General features: G+C 46.2%; 1 protein-coding gene across 2 annotated transcripts in view; it reads left to right on the forward strand.

Annotated features, from left to right (window-relative positions):
* Nucleotides 1-8,590: 8,590 nt before the first annotated feature.
* Nucleotides 8,591-16,333, forward strand: part of AP3D1 (adaptor related protein complex 3 subunit delta 1) — a 317,903-nt gene continuing 310,160 nt past the window's right edge. For both annotated transcript variants that reach the window (XM_082247309.1, XM_082247310.1), the window contains exon 1: nt 8,591-8,786. In XM_082247309.1, coding sequence (XP_082103435.1) covers nt 8,691-8,786 — 96 coding nt within the window. In that variant the 5' untranslated portion in view covers nt 8,591-8,690. The remainder of the gene's footprint in view (nt 8,787-16,333) is intronic.

The raw sequence follows: 16,333 nt of genomic DNA on the forward strand, positions 1-16,333 counted from the left end.
TCCTCCCAGTTACACTGCTCGCGCACGCAGGGCCAAGCTACAGTGCAATTTCTTTACAAAAAGTGCAGCGCTAAAGTAATTTGAATAATAATGTGGCAAGTGGAGAACCACAAAAAAAATATACAATATAAGCAAAATAGTGTCCAAAATACTGAATAAAGTCCCAAAACAGAAATGCAAATGAAAATGAATCCGCATGCAAGGTGTTGAGGAGAACAATCCTTTTCAGTGACACCCAGGGAAAAGTGGAGGATGGGGACACCTCTGTGCACAAGTATCACAAGCAGCTTACCAGAACTCCTTGGCTACTCAATTTAATGAGACAGCCTCTCCCAGCAAGATGTTATACCAATGTCACCAGCGGTTGTCAAGCTCCAATGCTTCATAATCACTCCATCATATAAGCATGAGTATATAAAAAGAATAAAAGCCCATAGCGTAATTCCGTAACATATAAAATCCAATTTATTAAAAGAATACTACTCACAGTGAGAAGGTAAAAAACAGGTACATAGAACAGTGCGGCGTCCCGCAATTGTCCAAAACAGCATCAAGCAATGTAAAGCAGCCGGCTCCGTAAGGGGGCGTGTGGACTTTGCATCTGGAGTCGCCAACGTTTCGTCATCAAAAGACTTCGTCTGGACGCCCAGATGAAGTCTTTTGATGACGAAACGTTGGCGACTCCAGATGCAAAGTCCACACGCCCCCTTACGGAGCCGGCTGCTTTACATTGCTTGATGCTGTTTTGGACAATTGCGGGACGCCGCACTGTTCTATGTACCTGTTTTTTACCTTCTCACTGTGAGTAGTATTCTTTTAATAAATTGGATTTTATATGTTACGGAATTACGCTATGGGCTTTTATTCTTTTTATATACTCATGCTTATATGATGGAGTGATTATGAAGCATTGGAGCTTGACAACCGCTGGTGACATTGGTATAACATCTTGCTGGGAGAGGCTGTCTCATTAAATTGAGTAGCCAAGGAGTTCTGGTAAGCTGCTTGTGATACTTGTGCACAGAGGTGTCCCCATCCTCCACTTTTCCCTGGATGTCACTGAAAAGGATTGTTCTCCTCAACACCTTGCATGCGGATTCATTTTCATTTGCATTTCTGTTTTGGGACTTTATTCAGTATTTTGGACACTATTTTGCTTATATTGTATATTTTTTTTGTGGTTCTCCACTTGCCACATTATTATTCAAATTACTTTAGCGCTGCACTTTTTGTAAAGATTTTGGTTATTGATCACTGTTAGTTGATTTTGGTGCTAGCTGCTCACATAATTCATATCGAATACACTGTCATTTATTTAACTTAGCGCAGGAATTTTTTTCTCTCCCTTTATACAGTGCAATTTGTCACCAGCTGTTTCGCCTGGACACAGCCGATGACTGATCATCACTGTACGGGCCCGTTGCCTGTACCATGTGACTGCTGTAACCAATTACAGCTGGTCACATGAGGGTTGTAAACAATGGATCCTTTCAAGCCAGCCATCCATTGTATACAATTGTGTTGCTAGCTGTGATTGGTCACAGTGATCACATGGTACAGACTGGGCCAATAACAGCCCACCTGTGCCAAATGATGAGCTGTGGCCAATCACAGCTAATCACAATAAAACAAACTGAATGAATCGATTTCATTCAGTAAAATGCTTGCTTATAGTAAAGAAATTCATTGCTAAAGGCAAACATAATGTGTAAAAAAAATAAATAAACGCTGATCATTTTCCCAGAGTAGTACAATGTTACTATGTTAACATTAGATTGCTCTGGTAAAAGTGTGTTAGTTTTAAAAATTTTTTTTTTTTTTTGTACTGTCAGCAGTCAGTGTCCCTGATCACCGCCACACCAGTTATATGATGATGGTGTACTGCACTGGTGACAGTATGTTAAAAAATAAAAATTTCATTTCTTAATTTTCCAAAAATTTATGAAAAAATTACAACTTCAAAAAAATCACTATGCCTCTTAATAAACACATTAGACTACCTACTTTTTGGGGGATATCTTTACTGTCCTGGCATTTTTGGGTCTCAAGAAATGAGATAGGCCATAAGTATATCAGGATTCATCAATCTTCAGATATATACATAGCAGTGGCGGCTGGTGCTCAAATTTTTTTTTTTTGGGAGGGGGGGGGGGGGGCGCAAACAGAAAAATGTAATAGGCATTGCTTTGTGGCAAAAAACGCTGTAAAAAATTGCATGACTTTGAGGTCACAAAAGTGTGAAAGGGGCTTCCAGTAATCAAGGTATAGTGTGCCCCCTTCAATACAGAGTGACCAGCGTGCCCCCTTTCAATGCAGAGAGACCAGCGTGCCCCCTTTCAATGCAGAGAGACCAGCGTGCCCCCTTTCAATGCAGAATGACTAGCGTGCCCCCTTTCAATGTAGAATGACCAGCGTGCCCCCTTTCAATGAAGAATGACCAGCGTGCCCCCTTTCAATGCAGAATGACCAGCGTGCCTCCTTTCAATGTAGAATGACCAGCGTGCCCCCTTTCAATGCAGAATGACCAGCGTGCCGTGTCCCCATCAATGCAGAGAGATCATCGTGCCCCCTTTCAATGCAGAGAGACCAGGGTGCCCCCTTTCAATGCAGAATGACCAGTGTGCCCCCTTTCAATGCAGAATGACCAGCGTGCCCCCTTTCAGTGCAGAATTACCAGCGTGCCCCCTTTCAATGCAGAATGACCAGCGTGCCCTCTTTCAATGCAGAATGACCAGTGTGCCCCCTTTCAATGCAGAATGACCAGCGTGCCGTGCCCCCTTTCAATGCAGAATGACCAGTGTGCCCCCTTTCAATGCAGAATGACCAGTGTGCCCCCTTTCAATGCAGAATGACCAGTGTGCCCCCTTTCAATGCCGAGAGACCAGCGTGCCCCCTTTCAATGCAGAGTGACCAGGGTGCTGTGCCGTGCCCCCTGGGACCAGTGCACTTACCTGCAGCGGCGGCTTCTCCTCAGTCCCCCGGCGTCTCTTCGAGTCCTCCCGCCTCCACCTCGGCCAATGGCCTATATTAAGGCTTACCTATAGGTAGTGTAAATATCTCCTAAGTACAGTGCTTTGCGAAAGTATTCGGCCCCCTTGAACTTTTCGACCTTTTGCCACATTTCAGGCATCAAACAGAAAGATGTAAAACTGTAATTTTTTGTGAAGAACCAACAACAAGTGGGACACAATCATGAAGTGGAACAAAATTTATTGGATATTTCAAACTTTTTTAACAAATAAAAAACTGAAAATTGGGCGTGCAAAATTATTCAGCCCCCTTAAGTTAATACTTTGTAGCGCCACCTTTTTCTGCGATTACAGCTGTAAGTCACTTGGGGTATGTCTATCAGTTTTGCACATCGAGAGTAGACATATGCCGGTTTTCGGTAATTCGATATATCGCGGTATTGCATACCCACGGTATTGTTATTGTGGCATTTTTAAAGTACCGAGTTTCTCTGCTCCTCAGCCTGACTTGTGAATTGATACATTTGGATGACTCATTCCTCACTCAGCAGTTCACTCACTCAATAGAAAACAGCTCTGGTAATATGATCCTAGAGTGAGAGACTTGGCTCCTCCCTGTAACCAATCAGACAGCTCCCACTCAGCACACACCCACATGCTTCCTTCCCGGGCTCAGAGAGACACAGTGAGAGACACAGTGCCTGCCTTCTAGAAGTGTCTGCAAGTACTTTTACCATACACTGTCACTAGATAGACAGATAGATGGAGAGATAGATATATAGATAGATGGAGAGATAGATATACAGATAGATGGAGAGATAGATAGATATACAGATAGATGGAGAGATAGATATACAGATAGATGGAGAGATAGATAGATATACAGATAGATGGAGAGATAGATATACAGATAGATGGAGAGATAGATATACAGATAGATAGATAGAAATACATACACGGGCATAGCAGCATATATATATATAGATGCACAGGCATAGCAGCCCACATTACATTATTATATAGCCATCAAGCAGTGTCTGGCCTACCTGGTGATGACTGGTCCTGGTGCTCTGATCCGATGGCCTGGTCATTAGGGGCGAATCCTTGCGGCCCAGAAGTGGTTAAACCTGCAGGAGGAGCGGTGTTTTTATTTGTAAATTACTTTACTATTGCTTTAGGCCTGGTTCACATGTATGCGGGTTGGCGGTTCACATGTATGCGGGTTGGCGGTTCACATATATGCGGGTTGGCGGTTCACATGTATGTGGGTTGGCGGTTCACATGTATGCGGGTTGGCGGTTCACATGTATGTGGGTTGGCTGTTCACATGTATGCGGGTTAGCGGTTCACATGTATGTGGGTTGGCGGCCCATATTTGCACAGGGATAGGGATAGCAGCCCATTGATTTGAATGGGGTTGGGCTGCTATGCCTGCGTTTTCAGCTGAAAAAAGCCGCATGCAGAATTTTAAGAAATGCAGTGGCGGTGAACCCCATCCTGCTTTTGCACCATGCGACTTACTTGCAGTTCCTGCACACGCAAACTGTTTTTAAATGCTGGGCCCATGTATTTAAAAACGCAGAAAGCTTGCCAGAGCAGGAACTGCAGGTAAGTCGCATGGTGCAGAAGTAGGATGGATTTAAAGGCCACTGCATTTTTTTAAAATGCTGCATGCACCTTTTTTTCTGCGTAAAATGAGGGCATAGCAGCCCATTCAAATCAATGGGCTGCTATGCCTGTGCAAATGTGGGCCGCCAACCCGCATACATGTGAACTGCCAACCCGCATACATGTGAACCGCCAACCCGCATACATGTGAACCAGGCCTAAAGCATGTGAAAAGTAATTTACAAATAAAAACACCGCTCCTCCTGCAGGTTTAACCACTTCTGGGCCGCAAGGATTTAGCCCCTCATGACCAGGCCATCGGATCAGAGCGCCAGGACCAGTTATCACCAGGTAGGCCAGACACTGCTTGATGGCTTATTTTAGGCCTGGTTCACAGAGTCTGTACTGACTGACTATATAATTATGTGCAAAAGTGAACCAAAGTCCCTAAATTCAGCAATGAAATTGAAGTGAGGTAGAAATTTAATAATTTAAGTTTAATAATTGAATACCGTGATAATACTGTATATGTGACAAAACCCTAATCAATTAATCGCAGCATGGAAATCTGATATCGTCACATGCCTAATCGAGAGACTGAAATTTTTGCCCATTCCTCCTTGCAAAACAGCTCGAGCTCAGTGAGGTTGGATGGAGAGCGTTTGTGAACAGCAGTTTTCAGTTCTTTCCACAGATTCTCGATTGGATTCAGGTCTGGACTTTGACTTGGCCATTCTAACACCTGGATATGTTTATTTGTGAACCATTCCATTGTAGATTTTGCTTTATGTTTTGGATCATTGTCTTGTTGGAAGACAAATCTCCGTCCCAGTCTCAGGTCTTTTGCAGACTCCATCAGGTTTTCTTCCAGAATGGTCCTGTATTTGGCTCCATCCATCTTCCCTGTCCCTGCTGAAGAAAAGCAGACCCAAACCATGATGCTGCCACCACCATGTTTGACAGTGGGGATGGTGTGTTCAGGGTGATGAGCTGTGTTGCTTTTACGCCAAACATAACGTTTTGCATTGTTGCCAAAAAGTTTGATTTTGGTTTCATCTGACCAGAGCACCTTCTTCCACATGTTTGCTGTGTCTCCCAGGTGGCTTGTGGCAAACTTTAAATGACACTTTTTATGGATATCTTTAAGAAATGGCTTTCTTCTTGTCACTCTTCCATAAAGGCCAGATTTGTGCAGTATACGACTGATTGTTGTCCTATGGACAGAGTCTCCCACCTCAGCTGTAGTTCATCCAGAGTGATCATGGGCCTCTTGGCTGCATCTCTGATCAGTCTTCTCCTTGTATGAGCTGAAAGTTTAGAGCAGGGGTGGGGAACCTTTTTTCTGCTAAGGGCCATTTGGGTATTTATAAAATCCTTCGGGGGCCATACAAAATGATCAACTTAAAAATGTGCTTGTTATATTTGGTCAAACATTTAATTAACTCACCCCTAAAGTGATGGCTGCAACTGCTTCTGTTTGGTGAAGTGTGTGATTTTAGCTGGTATTGAAGATGTTGCTACTTGCAACTGGTTTTCCAGGTTTGCGTCGGTCAGTCTGGAGCGCAGTCGACTCTTTGTGGTGGTAAGTTTTGAAAAGAACTGCTGATGGGTACTGCTGGTGGGTACAGCTGGCTGGCACTGCTTGTGGGTACAGCTGGCTGGCACTGCTGGTGGGTACAGCTGGCTTGTACTGTGTTGTGGGTACTGCTGACTGGTACTGCTGGTTGATACTGCTGCGGGTACTGCTGACTCAGGCTGGTACTGCTGTGGGTACTGCTGATTTAGGCTGGTACTGTGCTGTAGGTACTGCTGTGGGTACTGCTAGCTCAGGCTGGTACTGTGCTATGGGTACTGCTGGCTGGTACTGCTGGCTCAGGCTGGTACTGTGCTGTGGGTACTGCTGGCTGGTACTGCTGTGTGTGCTGCTGGCGGAAAATGCTGGCTAGGAGAAGTGTAGAGTGCAACGGCGCTGCGCTGGAGGAAGAGGCAATGTCTGTATTGGTCACAGGTGGAGTGCATTTGATATCACTCCACGTGTGACTCATTCAGACTGCCAGAACGGACCCAGAACTATACAGGAAGCATCGGCTCCATTCTGACAGATCAGCTGAGACACAGACTCAGCTACACAGGGGGCCAGACCAGATGGCTTTGAGGGCCGCATACGGCCCTCGGGCCATAGGTTCCCCACCCCTGGTTTAGAGGGACGGCCAGGTCTTCGTAGATTTGCAGTGGTCTGATACTCCTTCCATTTCAATATTATCGCTTGCACAGTGCTCCTTGGGATATTTGAAGCTTGGGAAATCTTTTTGTATCCAAATCCGGCTTTAAACTTCTCCACAACAGTATCTCGGACCTGCCTGGTGTGTTCCTTGTTCTTCATGATGTTCTCTGCGCTTTAAATGGACCTCTGAGACTATCACAGTGCAGGTGCATTTATACGGAGACTTGATTACACACAGGTGGATTCTATTTATCATCATTAGTCATTTAGATCAACATTGGATCATTCAGAGATCCTCACTGAACTTCTGGAGAGAGTTTGTTGCACTGAAAGTAAAGGGGCTGAATAATTTTGCACGCCCAATTTTTCAGTTTTTTATTTGTTAACAAAGTTTGAAATATCCAATAAATGTTGTTCCACTTCATGATTGTGTCCCACTTGTTGTTGATTCTTCACAAAAAATTACAGTTTTATATCTTTATGTTTGAAGCCTGAAATGTGGCAAAAGGTCGCAAAGTTCAAGGGGGCTGAATACTTTCGCCAGGCACTGTATGCACCGTTTAGGAGATATTTACTGTCCAAGCAGCCAGTTACATCACTGGCGCATGCCCTCTTTAGGAACGGCCGCCCAATGCGGGTCCTTCAGAGCACTGTGCCGTGACCGGCGGCTCCCGCACGCAAGCGCAATAGTCACGTCATTGTGGCTCCGGCCAGTCACAGAGCTGGAGCCGCGAACCCAGGAAGGAAGCCCAGGTACAGATGGACCCTGTCTCCAGCAATGACATTGCATCACTGGAACGCTTTGTTTTCAGGTAAGTTTCACATAATGTGCTAGTATGCGATGCATACTAGCACATTATGCCTTGCAGGTGAGGAAAGAAAAAAAGTGCCACGGTTTACAACAACTTTAAGTAATCTTTAGGCCTAAAATGATTTAAAAAATATATATATATAGAAAGTAAATATATAATTATTATATTGTATTAATAATAAAGTGTATTATTATTTTATATATATATATATATATATATATATATATTTTATTTTTTTTATTAAAAATAATAAATATATTTCATTAACAAAATACTTAATTATTAACAATATATTTTATTATTAATAATATTATTAATAATAAATGTTATGATTATTAATAAATATAAAAATGATTTAAAAAAAATGATTAAAAACATATATAGAAAGTAAATATATAATTAGTATTGTATTAATAATAAAGTGTATTATTAATTTATATATATATATATTTTTTTTTTTTATTAAAAATAATAAATATATTTTATTAACAAAATACTTCATTATTAACAATATATTTTATTATTAATACATTTTTTGATCAATAATAAATATAAATTGTATTAATAATAATAAAAAACAAAGGCTCCATATGGTAAAAGAAAAAGAACATGTTCTGGTACTTTTGAAAGACTTGTCCCTGGCATGTGGCATTATTAAAAGTTTTGACGAGATTTTTTGCTCTAACCCCCCATTTCTATGCAATTCTCCTCAAAATCCTGTCACATGAAACCTGGCCAGATTCCCACATCAGCAGCCACCATAGCATTACCCTCTCTCTCTCCTACAAAACAGGTTTGTCCATATTCCTCGCACTGACATCGTGAGGAAACTTCCCTCACTGACGTCTCATTTCCCCCCCTCAGTCACACTGCACCTAGGAAGGGAGGGGAGGACACGGAAGACCGTTTAACTCCCCCTCAGGCCGCTGTCGGAGTTTTCGACAGAACACCGCCTCTTGTGCTGTCAGTCACGTGGCTCGGTAGGCGGGGAAAGCAGTCAGCTGAGTGGCAGCCATTTTGTGTGTCCGTGTCCGGTGACAGGAGAGTCCGGCGGGGAACCGTAGCCGGTGTGCGGAGATGGCGCTCCGTATGGTAAAGGGTAGCATTGACCGTATGTTCGACAAGAACCTGCAAGACCTGGTGAGAGGAATCCGGAACCATAAGGAGGATGAGGTGAGGCACTGGTGAATGAGCCTGGCTAGAAGAAAAGCCGGCGCTTTCAAAGTGGGGAGGGGGGCGAGGTGGGCACCAGAGCTAGGGTGGGTGGCAGCCCGTTGGGTTGCCACCTCATCCCTTTAATCCAAGACGCATGTAAATTACACAGGTTCTGAGGCTAATATAATGCACTAAGTGAGTTGAATTCCCACCTTAATCGGCCACAGAACCTGTGTAATTAATATGTGTCCTGGATTAAAGGGATGAGGTGGCAACCCTAGTAGCAGAGCTAGGGTGGGTAGCAGGGGGCACGGTTAGACTTGTGGAAGGTGATGGCATTTTGTGTTTGTGTCCCCCCATTAATAAGCAGACAGGACTGTACCCCTCCTGGCCCGGCAGTCTCCCCCCTTTCAGGGATGATGTGGCAATAGCAGAGATGGAGAACGCCTCAGTCATGGAAGAGTAGAGGCCAGCACTGTACTGTATACAGCTCCCACCTCAGGCCTGGGGATGTATATTCTCTATACAAAGTCAGCGCCTGTGTACAATTCATGTGCCCTGTCATTTACTGTGTCACTCAGGCGTGGAACACTACCCATTCATTGTGAGGAGAGGCTCCCTCCCAGCACCATCCTATAGAAGCATTGACTAAGACTGAGGGTTCCTTTACACCGGTGAGGAGAGGCTCCCTCCCAGCACCATCCTATAGAAACATCTGAGGGTTCCTTTACACCGGTGAGGAGAGGCTCCCTCCCAGCACCATCCTATAGAAACATCTGAGGGTTCCTTTACACCGGTGAGGAGAGGCTCCCTCCCAGCACCATCCTATAGAAACATCTGAGGGTTCCTTTACACCGGTGAGGAGAGGCTCCCTCCCAGCACCATCCTATAGAAACATCTGAGGGTTCCTTTACACCGGTGAGGAGAGGCTCCCTCCCAGCACCATCCTATAGAAACCTCTGAGGGTTCCTTTACACCGGTGAGGAGAGGCTTCCTCCCAGCACCATCCTATAGAAACATCTGAGGGTTCCTTTACACCGGTGAGGAGAGGCTCCCTCCCAGCACCATCCTATAGAAACATCTGAGGGTTCCTTTACACCGGTGAGGAGAGGCTCCCTCCCAGCACCATCCTATAGAAACCTCTGAGGGTTCCTTTACACCGGTGAGGAGAGGCTCCCTCCCAGCACCATCCTATAGAAACATCTGAGGGTTCCTTTACACCGGTGAGGAGAGGCTCCCTCCCAGCACCATCCTATAGAAACATCTGAGGGTTCCTTTACACCGGTGAGGAGAGGCTCCCTCCCAGCACCATCCTATAGAAACATCTGAGGGTTCCTTTACACCGGTGAGGAGAGGCTCCCTCCCAGCACCATCCTATAGAAACATCTGAGGGTTCCTTTACACCGGTGAGGAGAGGCTCCCTCCCAGCACCATCCTATAGAAACATCTGAGGGTTCCTTTACACCGGTGAGGAGAGGCTCCCTCCCAGCACCATCCTATAGAAGCATTGACTAAGACTGAGGGTTCCTTTACACCGGTGAGGAGAGGCTCCCTCCCAGCACCATCCTATAGAAACATCTGAGGGTTCCTTTACACCGGTGAGGAGAGGCTCCCTCCCAGCACCATCCTATAGAAACATCTGAGGGTTCCTTTACACCGGTGAGGAGAGGCTCCCTCCCAGCACCATCCTATAGAAACATCTGAGGGTTCCTTTACACCGGTGAGGGGAGGCTCCCTCCCAGCACCATCCTATAGAAACATCTGAGGGTTCCTTTACACCGGTGAGGGGAGGCTCCCTCCCAGCACCATCCTATAGAAACATCTGAGGGTTCCTTTACACCGGTGAGGGGAGGCTCCCTCCCAGCACCATCCTATAGAAACATCTGAGGGTTCCTTTACACCGGTGAGGAGAGGCTCCCTCCCAGCACCATCCTATAGAAACATCTGAGGGTTCCTTTACACCGGTGAGGAGAGGCTCCCTCCCAGCACCATCCTATAGAAACATCTGAGGGTTCCTTTACACCGGTGAGGAGAGGCTTCCTCCCAGCACCATACTATAGAAACATCTGAGGGTTCCTTTACACCGGTGAGGAGAGGCTTCCTCCCAGCACCATCCTATAGAAACATCTGAGGGTTCCTTTACACCGGTGAGGAGAGGCTCCCTCCCAGCACCATCCTATAGAAACATCTGAGGGTTCCTTTACACCGGTGAGGAGAGGCTCCCTCCCAGCACCATCCTATAGAAACATCTGAGGGTTCCTTTACACCGGTGAGGAGAGGCTCCCTCCCAGCACCATCCTATAGAAACATCTGAGGGTTCCTTTACACCGGTGAGGAGAGGCTCCCTCCCAGCACCATCCTATAGAAACATCTGAGGGTTCCTTTACACCGGTGAGGAGAGGCTCCCTCCCAGCACCATCCTATAGAAACATCTGAGGGTTCCTTTACACCGGTGAGGAGAGGCTCCCTCCCAGCACCATCCTATAGAAACATCTGAGGGTTCCTTTACACCGGTGAGGAGAGGCTCCCTCCCAGCACCATCCTATAGAAACATCTGAGGGTTCCTTTACACCGGTGAGGAGAGGCTCCCTCCCAGCACCATCCTATAGAAACATCTGAGGGTTCCTTTACACCGGTGAGGAGAGGCTCCCTCCCAGCACCATCCTATAGAAACATCTGAGGGTTCCTTTACACCGGTGAGGGGAGGCTCCCTCCCAGCACCATCCTATAGAAACATCTGAGGGTTCCTTTACACCGGTGAGGGGAGGCTCCCTCCCAGCACCATCCTATAGAAACATCTGAGGGTTCCTTTACACCGGTGAGGAGAGGCTCCCTCCCAGCACCATCCTATAGAAACATCTGAGGGTTCCTTTACACCGGTGAGGAGAGGCTTCCTCCCAGCACCATCCTATAGAAACATCTGAGGGTTCCTTTACACCGGTGAGGAGAGGCTCCCTCCCAGCACCATCCTATAGAAACATCTGAGGGTTCCTTTACACCGGTGAGGAGAGGCTCCCTCCCAGCACCATCCTATAGAAACATCTGAGGGTTCCTTTACACCGGTGAGGAGAGGCTTCCTCCCAGCACCATCCTATAGAAACATCTGAGGGTTCCTTTACACCGGTGAGGAGAGGCTCCCTCCCAGCACCATCCTATAGAAACATCTGAGGGTTCCTTTACACCGGTGAGGAGAGGCTCCCTCCCAGCACCATCCTATAGAAACATCTGAGGGTTCCTTTACACCGGTGAGGAGAGGCTCCCTCCCAGCACCATCCTATAGAAAAATCTGAGGGTTCCTTTACACCGGTGAGGAGAGGCTCCCTCCCAGCACCATCCTATAGAAACATCTGAGGGTTCCTTTACACCGGTGAGGAGAGGCTCCCTCCCAGCACCATCCTATAGAAACATCTGAGGGTTCCTTTACACCGGTGAGGAGAGGCTCCCTCCCAGCACCATCCTATAGAAACATCTGAGGGTTCCTTTACACCGGTGAGGAGAGGCTCCCTCCCAGCACCATCCTATAGAAACATCTGAGGGTTCCTTTACACCGGTGAGGAGAGGCTCCCTCCCAGCACCATCCTATAGAAACATCTGAGGGTTCCTTTACACCGGTGAGGGGAGGCTCCCTCCCAGCACCATCCTATAGAAACATCTGAGGGTTCCTTTACACCGGTGAGGGGAGGCTCCCTCCCAGCACCATCCTATAGAAACATCTGAGGGTTCCTTTACACCGGTGAGGAGAGGCTCCCTCCCAGCACCATCCTATAGAAACATCTGAGGGTTCCTTTACACCGGTGAGGAGAGGCTCCCTCCCAGCACCATCCTATAGAAACATCTGAGGGTTCCTTTACACCGGTGAGGAGAGGCTTCCTCCCAGCACCATACTATAGAAACATCTGAGGGTTCCTTTACACCGGTGAGGAGAGGCTTCCTCCCAGCACCATCCTATAGAAACATCTGAGGGTTCCTTTACACCGGTGAGGAGAGGCTCCCTCCCAGCACCATCCTATAGAAACATCTGAGGGTTCCTTTACACCGGTGAGGAGAGGCTTCCTCCCAGCACCATCCTATAGAAACATCTGAGGGTTCCTTTACACCGGTGAGGAGAGGCTCCCTCCCAGCACCATCCTATAGAAACATCTGAGGGTTCCTTTACACCGGTGAGGAGAGGCTCCCTCCCAGCACCATCCTATAGAAACATCTGAGGGTTCCTTTACACCGGTGAGGAGAGGCTCCCTCCCAGCACCATCCTATAGAAACATCTGAGGGTTCCTTTACACCGGTGAGGAGAGGCTCCCTCCCAGCACCATCCTATAGAAACATCTGAGGGTTCCTTTACACCGGTGAGGAGAGGCTCCCTCCCAGCACCATCCTATAGAAACATCTGAGGGTTCCTTTACACCGGTGAGGGGAGGCTCCCTCCCAGCACCATCCTATAGAAACATCTGAGGGTTCCTTTACACCGGTGAGGAGAGGCTCCCTCCCAGCACCATCCTATAGAAACATCTGAGGGTTCCTTTACACCGGTGAGGAGAGGCTCCCTCCCAGCACCATCCTATAGAAACATCTGAGGGTTCCTTTACACCGGTGAGGAGAGGCTCCCTCCCAGCACTATCCTATAGAAACATTGACTAAGACTGGGGTTTTTTTTACACCGGAGGCAGTTCAATGTGTGTTCAAGCATAGGTAGAAAGATTCGCATATTTCAGGAAGCCTAGGTTACACCATTGTAGTACTTTTACGTGTGTATAAAAAGTACAGTTTCCTTTTTTTTCGCACTTAAACGCACCACATTAGGACTCATTCACAGGGGCCTTAGGCCTGTATACCACGAAGGAGCGCTTTTTTTTTTTTTATAGGGTCTCTAGACTCCAGGTGTGCTGCATGCAGGCAGCCCATATTTAGCAATTGTAAAGCAGGGCTTTTTTTCAGCTGGAACTTGGGGGAACTCAATTCCACCACCCACCTCTGGCTCAGGCCCTCGGCTCCCTGCTCATCACTATCACCTGTAAACAAGTCCTGCTTCTGCTTTTACAAGTGACAGTTTGTCTCCCAAAGGATCCCACTGAGTGCAGGATGGGGACAAGGGAGATGCCCCCACTGGATGATCTCCCTGCAAGAGAGGCAGAGCCACCTACAGTGTGCAGGGAGGTACTAGATCCCCTTTAAGACCCTCCCACTGTGAGTGAAATTTGACCACACCCACTATTTGATGCAGTTTGAAAGGGGGTGGGGGGTGGGAATGCCACTGCTGTTTCTCCACCAATCAGGAGAGAGAGAGTCCCAGAGGGCTGAGGCATTCATGGACATTTCTGGATAGAGAGGGGGCTCAGGTAAGTACAGTGCCTTGCGAAAGTATTCAGGCCCCCTTGAACTTTGCGACCTTTTGCCACATTTCAGGCTTAAAACATAAATATTTAAAACTGTCATTTTTTGTGAAGAATCAACAACAAGTGGGACACAATCATGAAGTGGAATGAAATTTATTGGATATTTCAAACTTGTTAAATAAAAAACTGAAAAATTGGGCGTGTAAAATTATTTAGCCCCTTTACTTTCCGTGCAGCAAACTCTCTCCAGAAGTTCAGTGAGGATCTCTGAATGATCCAATGTTGACCTAAATGACTAATGATGATAAATAGAATCCACCTGTGTGTAATCAAGTCTCCGTATAAATGCACCTGCACTGTGATAGTCTCAGCGGTCCGTTTAAAGCGCAGAGAGCATCATGAAGAACAAGGAACACACCAGGCAGGTCCGAGATACTGTTGTGGAGAAGTTTAAAGCCGGATTTGGATACAAAAAGATTTCCCAGACTTTAAACATCCCAAGGAGCACTGTGCAAGCGATAATATTGAAATGGAAGGAGTATCAGACCACTGCAAATCTACGAAGACCTGGCCGTCCCTCTAAACTTTCAGCTCATACAAGGAGAAGACTGATCAGAGATGCAGCCAAGAGGCCCATGATCACTCTGGATGAACTGCTGAGGTGGGAGACTCTGTCCATAGGACAACAAACAGTCGTATACTGCACAAATCTGGCCTTTATGGAAGAGTGGCAAGAAGAAAGCCATTTCTTAAAGATATCCATAAAAAGTGTCGTTTAAAGTTTGCCACAAGCCACCTGGGAGACACACCAAACATGTGGAAGAAGGTGCTCTGGTCAGATGAAACCAAAATTAAACTTTTTTGCAACAATGCAAAACGTTATGTTTGGTGTAAAAGCAACACCGCTCATCACCCTGAACACACCATTCCCCACTGTCAAACATGGTGGTGGCAGCATCATGGTTTGGGCCTGTTTTTCTTCAGCAGGGACATGGAAGATGGTTAAAATTGATGGGAAGGTGGATGAGGCCAAATACAGGACCATTCTGGAAGAAAACCTGATGGAGTCTGCAAAGACCTGAGACTGGGACGGAGATTTGTCTTCCAAAAAAGACAATGATCCAAAACATAAAGCAAAATCTACAATAGAATGGTTCACAAATAAACATCTCCAGGTGTTAGAATGGCCAAGTCAAAGTCCAGACCTGAATCCAATCGAGAATCTGTGGAAAGAACTGAAAACTGCAGTTCACAAACGCTCTCCATCCAACCTCACGGAGCTCAAGCTGTTTTGCAAGGAGGAATGGGCAAAAATTTCAGTCTCTCGATGTGTAAAACTGATAGAGACATACCCCAAGCGACTTAAACTGTAATCGCAGCAAAAGGTGGCGCTACAAAGTATTAACTTAAGGGGGCTGAATAATTTTACACGCCCAATTTTTCAGTTTTTTATTTAACAAAGTTTGAAATATCCAATAAATTTCGTTCCACTTCATGATTGTGTCCCACTTGTTGATTCTTCACAAAAAATGACAGTTTTATAACTTTGTTTGAAGCCTGAAATGTGGCAAAAGGTCGCAAAGTTCAAGGGGGCCAAATACTTTCGCAAGGCACTGTAGTTGGGCTGCTGCAGGGCTTTTTATCCTAAAGTAGATGTAAACCCTTACATGTACCCAGTGAAGTGAACAGCCTCAGATGATGCACAGAGATGAAACAAATCTCCCCACATAAGTTTTGTTTGTATACCTGTTGTCTTCAGCTTTCTACACTGTTTAGAAAGTGAACATCATGTTAGAATTTTTGCTTCCTGTTCCAGCACTGTGACAGCTGATTGGAGGAAAGGCACCCCCCCTCCTCCACATAGGCAGAGTAAGGAAGAAACATGCAGAGTTGTGCTGTGAATAGACCAGCTCTCTGCTAATCTATCTCTATGCACCCACCCTGACACAAATTTCCAGCTGCTTTTGTCTCCTGTGTCAGAGAACTTGTTAGAAGTTATCATGCTGATAACAGAAGAACAGAGCAGCAGAAAGACACGGGACTTGGGGCATTGGAGAGAGATAAGTAAACACTACAGATATGTGCCCAGGTCGACTTTCATGAATGGGGTTTACATCCACTTTAATGCATTAAGATAAAAACTACAACAGTGCTTTGGTAGTTCATTAACTACAAGCTGACAGCCACAAAGGATGTTGGGGTTTGTAGTTCATTCACACACAGAGCTGTGTGTAG

Source organism: Pelophylax lessonae, assembly GCF_965119305.1.
Source record: "Pelophylax lessonae genome assembly, chromosome: 1".
NCBI classification, from domain to species: Eukaryota; Metazoa; Chordata; class Amphibia; order Anura; family Ranidae; genus Pelophylax; species Pelophylax lessonae.